General features: G+C 45.3%; 1 protein-coding gene across 8 annotated transcripts in view; it reads left to right on the top strand.

Moving 5' to 3' along the window:
• The window catches only part of GOLGA3 (golgin A3), a 49,225-nt gene that overhangs the window by 15,232 nt on the left and 14,864 nt on the right, over positions 1-19,129 (top strand). For all 8 annotated transcript variants that reach the window (XR_014542366.1, XR_014542367.1, XR_014542368.1 and 5 more), the window contains 11 exons: positions 1,428-1,734; positions 2,544-2,746; positions 4,547-4,684; positions 6,530-6,691; positions 8,489-8,857; positions 9,516-9,593; positions 11,106-11,369; positions 12,259-12,353; positions 13,832-14,048; positions 14,669-14,812; positions 17,964-18,161. Coding sequence is in view for 4 of the 8 variants with exons in the window: in XM_083589712.1 (XP_083445838.1) it covers positions 1,428-1,734; positions 2,544-2,746; positions 4,547-4,684; positions 6,530-6,691; positions 8,489-8,857; positions 9,516-9,593; positions 11,106-11,369; positions 12,259-12,353; positions 13,832-14,048; positions 14,669-14,812; positions 17,964-18,161 (2,175 nt within the window). In the remaining 4 variants the exon portion in view is untranslated. The remainder of the gene's footprint in view (positions 1-1,427; positions 1,735-2,543; positions 2,747-4,546; positions 4,685-6,529; positions 6,692-8,488; positions 8,858-9,515; positions 9,594-11,105; positions 11,370-12,258; positions 12,354-13,831; positions 14,049-14,668; positions 14,813-17,963; positions 18,162-19,129) is intronic.

The following is a 19,129-nucleotide window of genomic DNA, read 5'->3' as shown; positions in this document are numbered from 1 at the left end:
TCTGATCTGGGAACAGGGACACATGCCTTAGTCACAAGGCAGCCCTGTATAGGGAAGTTTTTAATGTTTGATGTTTTACTGTTCTTAATGTTTTAATTTGTTGGAAGCCACCCAAATTGGCTGTTGCAACCAAATCAGATGGGTGGCATATAAATAAATTGTTGTGGTTGTGGTTGTTATTTGGTATACTCTAAAACACCGTATGTGTGTCTGCCTTTGGAAAGTGTTCAGGAACTTCAGTGGTCCAAGATGCTGCAGGCAGATTATTGCAGAACCTTACTGCAGCACCTTATTGCAACAGCTCCACTGGCTGCATGTCTGTTTCTGGGCACAATTCAGTATGTTGATTATTCCCTACAAAGGCCTATACAGTTGATTCCAGGCTGTCTGAAGGACAGCATCTCCCTCTGTGAGCCTGTCGGCTTTTGAGATCTTCAAGAGAGGCCTTTTCCTCAGTTCCGCCAGCCTCATAGGCACGTTTGGTGAGGACATGAGAGTGGGCCTTTTCCATCGCAGCTCCCAGATTGTGGCACTCCCTTCCACCGGAGGCTCGCCTGGCCTCCTCTTTGTTTTCCTTTTGCCAGCAGGCAAATACTGTTTCGTTCCCTCAGGCCTTTGGCCACTAACTGGCTTTTGTGGCAGGGTCTTCTAAGGGTGAAGGGACGCGGGTGGCGCTGTGGGTTAAACCACAGAGCCTAGGACTTGCCGATCAGAAGGTCGGCGGTTTGAATCCCCGCGATGGGGTGAGCTCCCGTCGCTCGGTCCCTGCTCCTGCCAACCTAGCAGCTTGAAAGCACGTCAAAGTGCAAGTAGATAAATAGGTACCGCTCCAGTGGGAAGGTAAACAGCATTTCCGTGCGCTGTTCTGGTTCACCAGAAGCGGCTTAGTCATGCTGGCCACATGACCCGGAAGCTGTACGCTGGCTCCCTCAGCCAATAAAGCGAGATGAGTGCCGCAACCCCAGAGTCGGCCACGACTGGACCTAATGGTCAGGGGTCCCTTTACCTTTTACTTCTAAAGGTGGGTGGCGTAAATGGTTCTAAGTTGTTTTGATTTGGTGGTTTTTTATATATATAATAGCTTATTTAACTGTTATTCAATATTTATAATGGATTGGTGTGCAATTCTGTGGCATCTTGTGAGCCACCTTGGGTTCTGCACTGAGAGAAAGGCAGGCTATAAATAAAATAAATTGTTTGTGGGGTTTCAAGCTGTAGTTTTACACTGAGGAGAAAAGAGGCTGTAGAGGAGTTAGGGTGGGGTGGGGTTTTCTTTTTCATTTGGTGGTGACATTTGTAGAAGATTATGCAAAAGCTGGATTTTATGGAGGTACTGAAGAATCCTATGAACCTCATTTGATTTTTCTGGTGCCTTGTGAAACCATCATTTTAAAATTATTATTTTTTAATCATTGTTTTTTGTTCAGGCTCTCAAAGAAAAGACGGAACTGCAAACCCAGCTTGCTGCTTTGAACATGAAGCTTCAGTCCCAGATGGAGCACAGTCAGAGCAGCCAGCAGAGGCAAGACTCGCTGAACTTGGAGGTGGCCACGCTGAAGCAGTCTTGTTGGGACCTGGAAAGAGCCATGGCGGAACTTCAGGCTGCCTTGGAGGCCAAGAATGCCAGCCTGGCTGCCTCCAACAATGACCTGCAGGTGGCAGAAGAGCAGTACCAAAGACTGATGGGGAAGGTGGAAGACATGCAGAAAAGCGTCCTCAGCAAGGATAGCACAGGTGAGTAGGTGCTGCTCTCTTTATTCTTAAGAATCATTAATTATCGAGCGGCGCTTTGTAAATTTATTTAAAATACCGTAGATTCCGGTGTATAAGGTGACTTTTGAACCTCGGAAAATCTTCTCCAAAGTCAGGGGTCGCCGTATACGCCGGGTATGGGTGGCGCGGAGCAGAGCCCGCCCCCTGTTGCTGCCCAGTGTATTGGGCAACTGGGCTTATAAGATGAACCCCCAAACTGCAGCTGCCAATTTGGGGGGTCGTCTAATACACCCAGTCGCCTAATACGCAGGAATCTACGGTATTTATTAAATGGCTTGATCTGAAAGGCCTCCCAGCAGTGTAGTAATAAAGTGGTAGAGAAAACGCAGCTAAAATCTACAAATGGATTAAAGATAGATAGATAGATAGATAGATAGATAGATAGATAGATAGATGCAAATAAATCTATAAAACCATCATCATTAAAGCGAAGGTAAGACCAATGAGGAGCTTTAAAAAATAAATATAGAAGCAAACAAAATATTTTCAGCAGGTGCCTGAATCACTTTAGCGATCATAGATTTGTGTTGCCCTTTTCTGCAGGTTCTGCAGCTCTCCTATAGTCAGAGAGAGGTCTCTATTGCAGTTGACTTAACTGCAACAAAGCATAAAACATGTAATCAAAAAACAGTAATTAAAAAAAGCTAAGAACTACAGTAATTGTTTTTAAAGGTGCGATGGAAATGTCTATAAAATTTGATTTTTGTTGCTTGATCGTTGCTGCTGATCAGCCTTCATAACCTTTCGAATGATTTCGCTTGGCTTCTTAGTTCATGATCTCCGACAGCAGCTTTCCTCATTGCAAAGTCAGCTCCAGCAGGTGCAACTGGACCGCACCACGTTGACCAATAAGCTGAAGTCGTCTCAAACAGAGATTGCGTCCCTGCAGAAAGTGCGGCACTGGTACCAGCAGCAGCTGGTTGTGGCCCAGGAGGCAAGGGTTAGGCTGCAGAGTGAGATGGCAAACATACAGGTAAGGGGGACTCTCCCTTGTTGGCTGCTGTGGCACTTCTTGGTGCGTGAATAATATCTTGCAATTGAGATGGGAGAAGCTGTTTTATACGCAGTGGCGTAGCGTGGGGGGTGCAGGGGGGGCTGGCCGCACCGGGCGCAACATCTGGGGTTAGGGCAAATCCACGGGTTAGGGGGCGCAAATCCACGGGTTAGGGGGCGCAAATCCACGGGTTAGGGGGCGCAAATTACTTGCCTTGCCCCGGGTGCTGACAACCCACGCTACGCCACTGTTTATATGCACCAATGGTCAAGCTGTCTTAGTAGTTTGCACACTGATTGGCAGTGGCTCTCTAAAATTTCTGGCAGGGTTCTTGTCCAGTCCTACCTGGAGATGCCAGTGGTTGAACCCTAGCATGTTCTGCATGCAAAGCAGATTCTCTTCTACTGAGCTACACCCATTCCCCAGTAAGTTAGGCTAAGAGGCTTGGCCAGGATGCACCTCTTGAGCTTTAGCAGCTGAAAGGTGATTTGCCCTGGCGGTCTTCCACCACAACACACAACATATTTCGAGAAACCATTGCTTCATTATTTGCATGTATATCAGGGGAAACTAATGTGTTGTCCTCCAACTCCCATCAGCCTGAACCAGCATGGTGTGAGTTGTAGACCCAAAACATCTGGAGGAGCACCAAATTGGCAACCCTTGGTATATCCATACATAAATATTCCTTTCTTCTTCAAGTTAGAAGAAAGGAGATTCCGACTAAACATACGGAAAAACCTTCTGACAGCAAGAGCTATTAAACAGTGGAATGGTCTCTCTCGGGAGGTTGTGGACTCTCCTTCCTTGGAAGTTTTTAAGCAGATGTTGGGTGGCCATCTGTCATGGATGCTTTAGCTGAGATTCCTGCAATCTAGGGGGTTGGGCCAGTTGACACTCAAGGTCCCTTCCAAATCTGTGATTCTGTGATTCCATGTATTTGACACTTGGGGCCAAATTAGGCCACTATGGAATTAGACAATTGGAGCCTTGCCATCTAGAAACCTAAGATGTGGTGCAACCCTAGTTGGACACCCTGAAGATTATTTAATTAAGATGAGAGCCCCTTCACTCCTCCCTTTGTCAGGAGCCATGATTAGACAGGGAAAGATTTGATTAACCATAGTTCCCTGTTTTGTGTGACCCGGGAAACTATGGTTACCAGCTTTTGAACAAGTTGGGCATTAAAATCATCACCAACCCATGGTTTAATATTGTGGCTTGTTCCGAAGCTGGTAACGCATTTCCAAGATTGGACAAAATGAGGAACTATGGGCTTCATGGTTTAATCATGGCTTTAGGTGAAGAGAGGAGCAGAGAAGCTGTGCTGGCAATGAAAAGATTCATGCATATCCCAGCTTCTTAAGAAGGTGAGAGATGGTTGTCCAGGTACAGTTAATTGGGAGAGGTGGTATCCAGCATTGGTCCTGATGTCATTCAAACATGCGGCAGCTAAAATCATGTGTTGAAAGGCCCACTGGAAAGGAGTGTCTTCAGTTTCTGGCAGAAGACACTCAGAGAGGGAGCCTTGATCGTGATTTTATTCCAAGACCATGGAACCACCACAAAGAAAGCCCAGTCGATTGTTCCCATCTCTCAAATATTGTGAGATGGCTCTGAGAGCAGGGCCTCTGAAATATGTCCAATAAAATGAAATATTTGTATATTTCTTTGGAACAGAGGACATGAACCTGACTGATTCAGTTCCCTTCCCCTTTGAACTGCTGTTAAGCAACATTTAGTATGACTTTTTTTCTCTTCCCTTACTGTCTTCCACAGGCTGGTCAAATGACCCAGGTGGGCATGTTGGAACATCTCAAGTTGGAGAACGTAACACTCTCTCATCAGTTAACAGAGACACAGCACAGGTCCATCAAAGAGAAGGAGCGTATAGCTACACAGCTGCAAAATATTGAGGTAAACTTCATAAGAATTTTCTTTGGACTCTCTTAGTGTTTCCTGCAATATGGGGATCTCTAAAACTTCAGAATTGTAATAGCTTAGAATACTGCAGTCAGCTTAGAATACTGCAAGAATATTGCAGTCAGAAGCAGTGTCTGGGCGGAAATGGCTAAAATGTCCAATTTTTTGGATGATTTTTCTTAAAAATAGCTGGGGGTGGGGGAGTGGTATAGAATTGTTCTGTGCATCCTGGGTACTTATGGAGTACAGTGGTACCTTAGTTTAAGAACAGCTTAGTTTATGAACAACTTGGATTAAGAATGCTGCAAACCCAGAAACAGGTGTTTTGGTTTGTGAACTTTGCATTGGAAACAGAACATGTTCCGCTTCCTGTTGAGTGTGTTCCATTTGTAAATTGAGTCCCGCGCTGCTATGGGAAAGCACGTCTTGGTTTAAGAACGCTTTGGTTTAAGAACAGACTTCCGGAACGTATTAAGTTCATAAACCAAAGTACCACTGTAGTGGGGAGCTGAGGCTAATACAAATGTCTCTATAGTATAGGCACTGGAGAAGCACATTCTCTATTGTTTCTATTTGTCCAGAATCGGAGGGACATTGTCTCACCGAGTAAGCAATCTTCCTGTATCGCTCTTCAATGACAGCCGAGGGGAGGGCACGACATCGTTCCAGGGTAAAGGCCCTCTGGTGCTTAGGGACTTCGAGATTAGTTAGATATGCCATGGGGGAGGCAGAGTACCTGATGGATTCATTGGCCATAAAAGTTGGGATCCTGGCTAGATCCAGTTGGCGCTCTGTGTCTGCTACACATTGCTTAATGAGTGCTTTGGCTTGATCGTATCCCATACAGCCATGGATCACTGCCTTGTTGTGGTGAAGGGGCTTGAATAACTCAGAGAAGCTATGAGCTGTGCCGTGCAGGGCCACCCAAGACGGACAGGTCATAGCCGAGAGTTTAGACTAAATGTGATCCACCTGGAGAAGGAACTGGCAAACCACTGCACTATTTTGCCAAGGAAACTCCATGGACATAAAAAAGGAGCAGCTTTGAGAAGAAAGTGAGAGAAGAAAGTGAGAGTTTCCAAGGCATGCTCTGGTTCATGGGGTCATGGAGAGTCGAAGACGGCTAAACAAAACAACAAAAATCCCTTTCAGAGTAGAAGACCTGAAGAGAAGCCTGGTCTCTGAGATTTTAGTTGCCACTGCCTGTTTCCGTGTGGATTGAAAATCATCATTCATAGTTAGTGGGGCAAGGCCAAGGGGAAATAAAGAAGCAACACCATTTTTCTGCCTCCCTGGGGCATTTGCACTCTCAGTTTGCAGTACAGCACGTGGTGCTTAGCAGTGGTTGTTCAGTTGCTAGCTTGCCCTCTGGTCTGAATATTTGTTAAATGAATAATAGGACAACCTTGTCATAAAATACTTTCCCTGCCCCCCTGTACCACCCAAAAGAAACCAGAATGCACATTATTTATTGAATTTGGAGGGGGTAATGTGGTAAGTGAGTGATTTTTTTGGAGCAGATTCTGGATCATCTGGGTGGGAAATTAATTTGGGGTGGTGGGTTTGGTAATTGAACTGATTTGGGGTATTTGGGGTGGGGTTTAATTTAATTTTAAAAATATTTGGGGTGATGAATAAGTGGAATATCAACCATATGTATAGCCTAACATCAACACTGGCCTGAAGAGTCATTTCTTCAGAGCTCAGCAATCTTGATTAAGGTTACATAACTTATTAAGAGAATGAAGGACTGGATTGTTTGATTCCCAAAACTCCTGCCTGTATTGTGTTGGTCACTTCCTCTTTCACTCATTAGAATTGTCTGCTTCTTCCTGACAGGCTGACATGTTAGACCAGGAGGCAGCCTTCTTGCAGATCCAAGAGGCTAAGACCATGGTAGAAGAGGACTTGCAGAGAAAACTGGAGGAGTTTGAGGATGAGAAGGAGCAGCTTCAGAAAATGGCGGATTCTGCAGCAATATTGGAGCAGGAGCTAGAACAGGTATATGCATCTGGTAGAGCAAAGAGCTTTTCACAGAAAGCCTTGCAAAAGCCTATTCCTAGTTTGCATCTTATGACTGGAGAGAAACAAAACTGGAAGCAGGAGATGCAATCCAGCAAACAGGAGTAAAGGACCCCTGACAGTTAAGCCCAGTCACAGACAACTCTGGGGTTGCGGCGCTCATCTCACTTTACAGGCTGATGGAGCCAGCATACAGCTTCCGGGTCATGTGGCCAGCATGACTAAGCCACTTCTGGCACAATGGAACACTGAAACCAGAGCAGCGCATGGAAACACTGTTTACCTTCCCGCCGGAGTGGTACCTATTTATCTACTTGCACTTTTTTTTTGTCCTGCTTTTGAACTGCAAGGTTGGCAGGAGCTGAGACCAAGCAATGGGAGCTCACCCCGTTGCGGGGATTCGAACCACCAACCTTCTGATCGGCAAGCCAAAGAGGCTCAGTGGTTTAGACCACAGCGCCACCCGCGTCCCCACAGCACCATCCACATCCCCCATCTATTACTCGTCTACATTCCACATCATCCTTGTTTGCCTACCACACTGGTTTCAAATTCCGACCCTCTACTCCAAGCCGCATGAAAATTGCTGCAGGTCTAGGGGGACCGCTTAAATTTTTTTTTGTCCGTTGTAGCAATTGCAATGCACTGTGCTAGATGCTGTAGGATTTTTAACTGTATTTTTTATTACTTCTTTTGTTTCTTATATACAGTAATGTATTACACCTTATTTATTTATTTATTTATGTATGTATTGAATGTATATACCGTCCTATACCCAGGGGTCTCAGGGCAGTTCACAGAATAAAATCAAGATATAAAACCACAAAACCACAAAATCAAGATATAAAACCACAAAATACATAATAAAAATAAAAACCCAGTAGTGCCCCCCCAAAACACATTTTAAAATGGCATAGGATGTCAATAAAATCAACCTAAGGCCTGGTTAAAAAGGGACGTTTTTGCCTGGCGCCTAAAGGTGTATAATGAAGGTGCCAGCCAAATTTCCCTGGGAGAAGCATTCCACAGATGGGGAGCCACTGCAGAGAAGGCCTGTTCTCGTGTTGCCACCCTCCAGATCTCTCGAAGAGGAGGCACATGAAGTAGGGCCTCAGAAGATGATCTCAGGATCTGGGTAGCTTCATATGGAAAGAAGGGGTCCTTGACGTATTGCGGTCCTCAGCCGTTTAAGGCTTTATAGGTCAATACCAGCACTTTGAATGGGGCCCGGAAACTAATTGGTAGCCAGTGCAGTCGGACCAGGATCAGTGTAATATGCTCAAACTATCTTGCTCTGGTGAGCATCCTGGCCGCTGAATTCTGCACCTTGACTTCCATAGAATGCAACCCCAGGAAATGTTCTCTTCCTTCCTGCCGCTGACCTAATCCCTTGGATTGGGGTAGCCAACTTGGTTCCCTGCAGATGGTTTTGGGTTACGACTCATACCAGCCCTTGTCAGCATGGCCAGTAGTCATAGATGATGGGAGTTGTAGTCTAACAACGTCTCAGGGTACCATGCTGGCTACCTTTGCCATAGGTGATAGTACTCTAGGCTCAGGGATGGGAACCTGTGCCTGCCTGGATGTTGTTGGTCTCCAGTTCCGTTCAGCCCCAGCCAGCATGGCAAACAGTCAAGGATGATGGGAGCTGTAGTCAGGCAACATCTGGAGGGTTCATGGGTTCCTCACTCCCACTCTGTAGACCTTAAGCGCTGGGTACGTGATGTGTGCATTCATAATGGGAGAACACCCTAACACATTTTCCCTTCTATCCAGCTGAAATTGACGTTGCATCAACGAGATCTTCAGGTTGAGGCTTTGCAGCAGGAGCAGCTGGACCTCATGAAGCAGCTGACTGCCACCCAGGAGACTCTACAGACCCGAGAGCAGTCGCTGGGCGACCTCCAGACACGTTATGATGAGCTGGAGGCCAGGCTGACGGAGTTGCAGGGGGAAGCCACCTCAAAAGACGACGCTATCCAGTATTTGCAGAACGAGAAGATTGTCCTAGAGGTGGCTCTGCAGGTAGCAAAAGCCGGCAAAGAAGGACTCAAGGAAGGAGTCCAACATTTAGGAGAGAGCACTGAGGCGGCATCAGATGTTCTGGAGCAGCTGAGACAAGAAATAGTTGTAAAGTCAAGCCAGGTAATATACACTCTTCTTAATTGCGTTTCTGCTCTTTTATGCACTTATAATCATCAACACACCTGTGGGCCAGGGCAACCTGAACAGAAAATGTTCACAAACCTTTTATAATTTTTTTAATTTAAATATTTTTATTGGTTTTTAACATGCAAAATTATAAAACATACCACACAATTTATCACAAATACATTCTTATTGGACTTCCATCAGCACCTCTGATAATCCTCCGTCTTAATCACTTCTTACGCATTTCCTAACTTAATATTGCCTTTACATCTCTTAACATACCACGTCTCCTTCATTTTTGCAATATTTCTAATATCATTCCTTACAGAACTTCTTGCAAAATTCACAAACCTTTTATAACAGGGATGGCCGATGTGGTGCCCTGCAGGTGTTATTGGACCACAATTCCCATTATAAAAAAAAAACTATTAATTTATATGCCACTTATGTTCCAGAGTGTCTTTTAAGCAACTTTCCCCTTCTTTTTCCCTGTTCTGGCTGTTGCTATTAAACAGCAGGTGCACTTTGGGATCATGTGCTGTAGAAATTACACCTGGGAAAATTCTTGCTTTGGATGCCACAAAACTAGTTCACTACTCTAATCCTCATCCAGTGCCCAAGTAATATTGATATTATTATTCCACCCCAATAGGTAGAAAATCTTCAGCTTGAGAGTGCCAGTCTCAAGAAGCAAACCCAGAAGGTCAAGGAGCAGTTCCTTCAGCAAAAGGTGTGTGTCTATATAAGTGTTTTAAAATACCGTATTTTTCCGTGTATATTTTCCATCTATTTTTGGGGACTCAAATTTAATAAAATGGGGGGAGGTGGCTCAGAGTTGTTGAGTTTTTTTCACTTTTGGGGGGGGGGATTGCACAGGGTTGTTCAGCTTTTTTTAGCGGGGGATTGCTGAAAATCGCTCACCCGCACGAAACGCAAAATCCGCCTATCACCTGTCCCCTCACCAGCAGAAGCTGCCAATCCCCCACCCAATTGCCGGAGCGTCAGCCAATCCACACCAGCCCTTGACGCAACAACCAATAACATGCCCAATAGCCGCTGACAGACATGGCAGCAACCAATCAAACGTTCACCCTATGCACTACCCATGTATAAGACAACCCCACTTTTAAGCATGATTTTAAAAGAAAATAACGTAGTCTTATACCCAGAAAAGTATGGTAATAAAAATAAATAAATGGCTCATAAGGATGTCAGCTTATGACTGGGGAACTTGGGGGTCGAAATATCACCCTTCAGGCCTTTCTGTCTGGCTCTCAGAACTCTTCACAGACCATACACCTCACCAACCTTACTTCTCTGCCTCCTTGAGTGCTTGAATATGTCCTTGAACCTGGACGGAGAATAGAGGTTTGTGTGTATGTGTGTGTCGAAACTTTCCTCCTTTACAAAGGCAAAAATTTCCAATGGTTGCTCCACCCACTTTTGCCTGTGGCCACACCCACCAGTGGCATGCGGCCTTTGGAATATTGGCGAGAAGGGAATGTGGCTCTTGAGCTGAAAAGGAGTCAACACTCCTGCTGTAGTTTTATATAGTGTAATTGCCAGAGTGGTGTAGTGGTTAAGAGCGGTGGACTCGTAATCTGGTGAACCGGGTTCGCTTCCCCGCTCCTCCACATGCAGCTGCTGGGTGACCTTGGGCCAGTCACACTTCTCTGAAGTCTCTCAGCCCCACTCACCTCACAGAGTGTTTGTTGTGGGGGAGGAAGGGTAAGGAGAATGTTAGCCGCTTTGAGACTCCTTTGGGTAGTGATAAAGCAGGATATCAAATCCAAACTCTTCTTCTTCTTCTAAAATGAGGACGCCCTTCTCTTAGTCCTGCCAGCCCTACGTGCTCGCTTGGTAGGAACTTGGGAGAAGGCCTTTTCGGTGTCTGCTCCCGGATGCAGGCAACTCCCTCCCGAGAGAATCTAGACTGGCTCCCTCCTTCACCGGCAGGTGAACACTGTCTTGTTCCAACAGGCTTTTGGTAACTGACTGCTTTTAACGAAAGGGTTGGTGCCGTGCTGTCTCGATTGTAATTATTGGTTTGGTTTTAATATGTTTTGTATACATATATTTTACCAATTTTTAAAAATGGTCCTCCCCCCCCCCCCCCGTTTTTTAGTGGGTCTTATTTTTAACTGTAAGCCTCTTTTGAGTCCCATTAAAGGCGGGGTATAAATAAATATGTAATGATATATAATGATAATAATAAAGCTAAGCATATCAATTTTTTTTCTAGGTGATGGTGGAAGCTTACCGGAGAGATGCAATTTCAAAGGATCAGCTGATCAGTGAACTGAAGTCCACCAAGAAGAGGCTGGACTCTGAAGTGAAAGAGTTAAGACGGGAGCTGCTCCAGCTTCAGGGTGAAAAGAAATCCGTGGAGGTTGAGAACTCGAGGCTGGGGAAGGAGGTGTCTCGAGTTCAGCAGCAGATGGAAGAATTGGAAAGCCAGTTGCAAGCAGTCCAAAGAGAGCGAGATGACATGGAGAGAGAGTTGCAGGTGCAGATGAAGCCTTTGTTGTCCTTCTTAACGTCCATAATAATGCTTCGGATCAGCCTGTTGGAATACGTAGACAGTAGCTATGCTGTGGACATTTTTTTGGAGGGCAACAAGCCCTCCATCCCTGGTAAACCGTGATGGGAATGAGCCTAGCCTTTCCCAAAGCTCTCATGATCTCCTGCTTCTCCCTTCAGCATGGCCACAATGGGGAAATCATAAGTTTTTACTTCCTTTACAATCATTGTTTAGTGTATAATTTGAAACTTGTTTTATGGGCGATGGTGGATTTTCCTTCCTTGGAGGTCTTTAAGCAGCGGTTGGATGTCCATCTGTCATATATGATTTCGTTGAGATTGCCAGATTGCAGGGGGTTGGACTAGATGTCTCTTGGGGGTTCCTTCCAACTCTACAAATCTATGATTATTATATTTAACAATGTATTATTTGAAGTCAGCCAACTGTGGCTTGAAGTTGCCTTGTTTCAGATAAACCATTGTTAAATTTAACCGCGGTTCAGCTGGCCAAACAAGCTGTGGTTCATTAAAAAAACACAAGTGAGACCTTCCTAATTCCTCGTGCCTGCAATGGAGTAGGATGGAGGGGAAGGACTAGGGGAAAGCAAGGCTCATTCCCATCATGATAAACTATGGTTTATAATGACAGCGCCGCCAGAACATTGACCTGCATAGATGTTGGAGTGATCTAGAAAGGCAGTTCATAAATTACCATCCCAGAGTAAATTGGATTGTTTGTGGGCCATAAAAGGTCCACAATTTAGTTTTGTTTGAGTTCAGCCACTGAATGTGTCGCCTTTGCCAAGTATATAAAATTAAGACCTTTTTATTAGAGAAGAACATGTAGCTTACAGTTCTCCTGTCCTGCTTTTCAGACTTTGCAGTTTGACAGAGAACAGATGTCTGCTCTAGCTGAAATGAATGAAGTATTAAAACGGCAGGTTGACGAAATGCAGCAGGAAACCAAAATGTGAGTATGACAGATTACGCCTTGCCTAGAATAGCCACAGCAACTAGTACTGGGCATAGTCTTCTTTTTGCCTTTTATCTGGCTTTCTGATTCCTGTAGCATTAATGTCATTTGTCACATAAAGGTAATCTAAGAACAATGCAGCACCAAATTAGCTTTTGACATGTTGGGATCACAAACATGCATTATTTATATGGGAGTGTCTCTTTTAATTAAAGGTAAATGGGTAGTTTGAAGTAGCTTCAATTGCCTTTAAAATAAGATAAGCTTTTCTTGCCCAATGAGACTAAAAATGTATGTAAGGCAGATTAAAAAGCATTAAAGCCCAAGAGTGGCTTTGATTCTTACAATATGCCTTTGTCTAATTGTGTGGTATGATTAATTTGCTTGCCTGTGTTAATGCGGTGCATGCTTGTGATCCCATTTGCTACTTAATCCTCTTTAGTACCAAACTACAGTGGAATTATTGTTGGGAACGTTGCCAACGTTCTGCTTTTAATGCTGTTTGTTCTTTAGCATATGCTGTGTACCACTGATGTCATATCGGTCTTCTGGGTCAGATTCAGGTTGGATTAAATTTAGAGTGATAGCCAATGTCTTAAGTAGGCTCCCCCCCCCCGCCCTCCTAGCGGGGGGCCAGCTCTGTTGCAACATCCTTGATGCAAAATGGGACAGGCTTTGGGTAGTCCTTAAGCTAGCAGTTCGGAATACAGACTTAAGGGATATAGCCCATTGGAAAGTTCTCCTATGGGTCTTAATGCAGTCCCGCTTTCAATGAGGCTTGGGCATGAGCTTGTGTAGTAGAGTGGCTAGACTAGGTCCTAGGAGGCCATGGTTCAATTCACCACTTGGCCATGAAACTCACTGGGTGACCTTGGGCAAATCACTGCTTCTTGCCCTAACTGTACATCATAGGGTAGTTGTGCGGATTAAATGAAAAGGGACTTTGAGAGAGTAATTCCTATTTCCCTAGTTATTGTGCTGTTGGGTTTATTTCAGAGTTTCCTGCCTATTTCCCACTTTGCCCATTTCACTTAATTAACAGTTGAAAGAGAACATGATCCTAGTGAACAATGACTAAGACTGGCCATCTTTGTCTGCCTTCTGTCTCCAACTTATCCATTCAGGTGTTAAGTAGGTTTTAAGGGTAGCTAGATTTACACCTGCTGACCTTTATGCAAGGCATGAGAATCTCGGGATGTTTCTAAATGCTCTCCAGGTTACATTTTTTGAGAGCAGACTGGTACCAGGGCCAGGAAAGTTTGTAATGGAGGGTCCCCCGTCTATTAAGTTATGTCAACTTTTTATAAACCTTAGAATAAGTTCAGATTGAAACATGCTTATTCGCATCATGGAAGAGTGTATAGCTGGCTGGAACCTTTAAATGTCCAGAAGGTGAGGTCCTACTTGTTCATCTTAATGTGGAGCTTTTTTTGAGGTAGTTTTTTGATATAACTTTTTTAAAAAATTACTTTCAGGGCCTTTACTGAACAGAAGCAAAAAATGAAACGACTGGGCTCAGATTTGAGCACAGCACAGAAGGAGATGAAAGCAAAACACAAAGCTTACGAGAATGCAGTTGGGATCCTCAGTCGCCGGCTACAGGAAGCTCTCTCAGCAAAAGAATCGTCTGAAGCAGAGCTGGCCAAGTTGAAGGCACAAATCTCTGACAGTGAAAACAGCCAGGCTGGCCTAGTAAGCAAAATTCCTGAGCAGGCCTAACTTCACTCACTTAAAACAGGAGTGGGGAACTGGATCTGGCCCAGTGAGTCAGTTGTCTATCTCCTCCACTGGAGATCACTGGTGGGAGAGGGCACCCACCTGACATCCAGAAGACATCAGGTGACCCATTTTGGGGGGCCTGCACAGTTTGAAATCAAACTGTTTGGGCAGATGTGCAGCCCGCAAAACATGCCTTGAAGCTATTTGCAAGACCCAGTGATCATTGAGTTTTGCAGAACCCTTTCAGAGTGCCTTTCCAAGCGCTCTGCAAGTTCTGAGAATCAGCTTATTGCTGGATTTTGCAGAGTGATTTGTGATGGACTCTGCACAACCCGACGATCAACTGATGGTAAGGTTCTGCCGAGTGCTTTGCACAGGGCCTGCAAAACCCCTTTTGGCTGAGCTATCTATCTATCTATCTATCTATCTATCTATCTATCTATATGATGGCATGGGGTGTGGCATCGTCGAAATGGCCTTGTGGGGCCTAATGTTGCTTGTGGGGCCGATGTTCCACACCCAAACTTTAAGCAATTGAATTCCTACCCCAACTGAGATGCCTAACTAGACTTACTTTGTCTTTTCGCTTTCAGGAAAGGATTCAGGCACTGGAGACAGAACTGGAGGTTCTCGGCCACAGTAAGATGGTTCTAGAAAAGGAGCTGCAAGAAGTGATCTCGCTCACCAGCCAGGAACTGGAGGAGTACAGAGAGAAAGTCCTTGAACTTGAGGACGAGGTAATTGTGTTGGCTTCTTGTTATCCTATATCTCCTTGATGTGGTGCTGCTTCTGTAGGCTGGATGCATGTAACCAGTTCCTGAGGATCAGCACTGGTCTAGATCTGTCTAGTGGAGGCAGACTGGTGCAGAAACTGACCTATGAACTACAGCAGTTGTGCGGAATATATCTCAGCCAAAGGGCCACATTCCTTTCTGGGCAGCCTTCTGGGGTCTACATGCTGTGGTGGGCGGGGCCAGAGGCAAAAGTGGGTGGAGCCATGAATGTACATCTTAGCGTTTGTACAGAAGGCAAATAACAAAAACAACAACAACAACACTATTATTATTTGTACCCCACCCATCTGACTGGGTTGCCCCAGCCACTCTGGGTGGCTTCCAATATATACAGTCATACCTCGGGTTACAGACGCTTCAGGTTATGTTTTTTTGGGTTACGGACGCGCCGAAACCTGGAAGTACCGGAATGGGTTACTTCCGGGTTTCGGCGGTCACGCATGTGCAGAAGAACTAAATCGCGCTTTGCTCATGCGCAGAAGCGCCGACTCACAACCTGCGCATGCGCAGATGCAGCACTGCGGGTTGCGAACGTATCCCTCACACGGATCATGTTCGCAACTCGAGCATCCACTGTATATAAATATAATGAAACATTAAACATGAAAAACGTCTGTATACAGTATATGCCCCTCTCTATCTAGGCAAAAATGAGGCATTATCAGATTTTAAGGATAGCTTCCAGCCAGACATAAAAACACTCAAGGCAGGTGCAAAGCCGGGCCAGTAAGGTGTGTGGCCTTGGAAAAGTACTGAGGGTCAGATGGAGAGACTTGGAAGTCTGCATTTGGTTCCTGCCCCTGAGGTTCTCAACCCCAGAACTATGGAGCTCTGATTCAAATTTCACCTCTGCCATGAGCTCACTCTGCCATTGCTGGCACAGAAGGTCAACAGTGTTGGGCACCTGCTAAGGCCCATGCAGGGGTGGGGTGGACTTTGGTAATCTTTTGTAATACGGCACCCCATGCGAGGCCAAAATTTGGTGCCCCCAAATGGATCTTCTCAATTATGGGTTTTCTCAGTTTTGCTTCTCCTCGGCTTGGTGCCCTGTGCCACCAACTGCCTATGTTTCACCATTTCCCAGCAGCCTCCTTGCTCTTCTACCACTGCTATTCTTCTTTGCCCGCTATGCACCTGCTCTCTCCAAATGAGTGTAACCTCTGTGTGCTTTGCCCTGCCCTGCCCTGTCTCTCCCCTGGGAGGCGAGTGCCTGTTGAGGCCAAGAGAAGGAGGGAGGTAAATGTGCAGCAGGAACAGCAACCAGCTGGAGGGCCCCCCTGCTAAGAGAGTCTCTTGCCCAAGGAAACTTGCACTGCCTTTGGCAAATCTATGCTTTACAAGTCCCTTCTGCAGTATGGAGGCAATCCTGCTCTGCCTTCCAGCATTGTTACGTTACAATAACATCGTATATGTCAAGCATCTTGAGCGCTGAAAAAAGCTGTACAAATGCTTGTTGTTGTAATGCCATATGTGGTGCTTGGGTTCAAGGCCTAACAGATTCCTTAGCCCTCTGGTTAATGCACAATAGCCAGTGTAACATGAGGCACTACGATGCTCTAGACTGGGCATTGATTTGTGAGTTTTGCCGTGCGGGAAGCTCAGCTGTGCAGCGTAGGACAACATCAAAATGAATGCAGATGATGAAAGGACATCCTCCTTCAGGTCCGGACAGAACTAGATTCGCGGGTGCACCAGCTGAAGTCAACCTGATGCAACAGCTGTACCTTAAATTGTTTTGACCAGGATGCCTCCAGGGTCTGAAGCTATACACAACACTTCTCAACTCTGCAGTTACACAAATATACTCGTTATCTCGTTTTCCTCCTCCTGGGAGAAGTGATTTTCTTTTAACGCGTGATAATTTTTGAGTTGAAAACACTGGAAATTTCTACAGCCCATTTAAAAAGTAGGAACTCCACAGCGGTCTGTCCCAAACCATCTTTTAGATTTGTATTTAAACAACCTGAAAAGCTTGGTTGAAAAAACCAATTAATTCCTCTGTGCTGTGCGTATCTGGGCAAGTAAGGTGATACAAGGATACATCTGGAATACAGTTTGATTGTTTTACTTCGCCAGCTATATTTCTGTACCACCCTTTAGCCAAAAAAAGTTATCTGGGCAGTGCACAGACAAAAGGTGAAACCAAGAAGTGAAACAATCAAATGAGCAAACAAACAAACAAAGAAACATAGTCATACCTCAGTTGGTTGGAGCCTGGTGCTGATAACACCAGGGTTACAGGGTTGATTCCCATAAGGGACAACTGCATATTCCTGCATTGCAGAGGTCTGGGCTAGATCAGGCACACCCAAACTCAGCAGATGTTTTGGGACTGCAATTCCCATCATCCCTGACCACTGGTCCTGTTAGCTAGGGATGATGGGAGTTGTAGTCCCAAAACATCTGGAGGGCCGAGTTTGAGGATGCCTGGGCTAAATGCTCCTCTGGGTCCCTTCCAACGCTATGATTTTAGTGTTGTATCCAACTTAGTCCTACTCAGAATAGACCCATTGACATTACTGGATGTAAGTTAGTCATGCCCATTACTTTCAGTGGGTCTCCTGTGAGTAAGAATATAAGAAGAGTCTGCTGGATCAGACCAATTGCCCATCCAGTCCGGCATCCTGTTTTCCCAGTGGCCTGCCAGATGCCGTTGGGAAGCCTGCAAGCAGGACCTGGGTGCAACACCACTCTCTCCTCCTGTGGTTCCTAGCAGCTGGTGTTCAGAAGCATCCTGCCTCCAACTATGGCAGTAGCATTGGATATAAAACAGCATCTGAATAAAGCCAGCAACAGAAATAAAGCAAATAACTTTAAAAGCACAAAAAATGGAACGCAGAAAGGTTTTAATCTGTACTAGATGAGCCTCTCTGGACAGTGCATTCCAAAACTAGGTGCCACTACTGAAAAGACCCTCTCCCTAGAAGCCATCTGACAGGTATTCGAGCAGAAGGGCCTCTGAAGATGACTTTAGGGTCTGGGAACTTCATCGGTTTATAGTGTTTCTTCATTGTTTGCTACTCAGTGACATTCAGTGAGCCTGCAAAGTGATTCCTTATGGTGGCTGCAGTAATCGTTCCTATTGTTCATTTAGCTTCAGGAAGCCAGGGGTTTCCGGAGAAAGATAAAGCGGCTGGAAGAGATGAACAAGAAGCTTTCCCTTGAGCTAGAGCATGAACGCGGGAAGCTCACTGGCCTCGGCCAGTCCAACGCAGCTCTTCGGGAACACAACCGCATCCTCGAAGCAGCGCTAGCAAAGAGAGAGGCGGACCTGGTGCAGCTGAATCTTCAGGTACCTTGAGCTGTTTCTGCCTGGGCTGGTACTGTAAATCGGTTCCAGTTCTTTAGGCTCTCATTCATTTTGGTCTGCAGTCTGTGAATATTACATAGGAGGGATGTATCATATTGGAGGGACACGGGAAAGGGCCTTCTTGGTGGCTGCTCCCAGGCTTTGGAACTCCCTCCCTGGAGAAGCTAGACTGGCTCCCTCCTTGTTCTTCTGTTGACCAGTGAAGACCTTCTTGTTCCAACTTGGGAACGACTGCTTTTAATGAAGGGCTGGTGCTGTGCTGTTTTTATTGTAATTATTAATATGTTTAAACAGATTGCATATATGTATATAGTTTTAATAATTTCAATGTTTAATTCCCCCCCCCCATGTTTTTAGTGGTTCTTGTTTTTATCTGTTAGCTGCCTTGAGTCCCATCAGGGGGAAAAAGCAGGGGATAAACACACAAAAACACACATTTGTACACCATTTAATCACTGTCAGCTCTAAGTGGTGCGCAAGAGGCTCAATACACTAAGACTAAAAATGAGCTAAAACTCATTATAAAATCAGAGTTTGATTAAAAAGCCTGCTGGAAAGGAATTGAAATCAAACTCAACAGGAAGAGAGTTTCACAAAACTGGTTCCACAATGCTGAATGCACAGCTCCTTGTCACTGTGAACCATGGGGAATGTAGTTTGTTAAGGTTTCCGAGAGTTGTTCAGAGACCCCTATTCCCTTCATCAAGCTACAATTCCCAGAGTGGTTTACCAGCCAACCCCTCTTTCCAGGGTGCTGTGGGAACTGTAGCTCTGTGAGGGGAATGGAAGTCTCAGAACAACTCTCGGAAACCTTAACAAACTACACGTCACATGATTCTTTGGGAGAATCATTGGCTTTTTCAAGTGGTATGTTGACTTTTTCAAATATGATGCTGCTTTAAAGAGCATGTGGGGCCTTAGTTAAGCACACGTGCTTTCAGAAAGCATCA

This window comes from Podarcis filfolensis (genome assembly GCF_964270895.1).
Source record: "Podarcis filfolensis genome assembly, chromosome: 16".
Classification (NCBI taxonomy): domain Eukaryota; kingdom Metazoa; phylum Chordata; class Lepidosauria; order Squamata; family Lacertidae; genus Podarcis; species Podarcis filfolensis.
The sequence above is the reverse complement of the archived record's forward strand: the minus strand, read 5'-3'. Positions and strand labels throughout refer to the sequence as shown.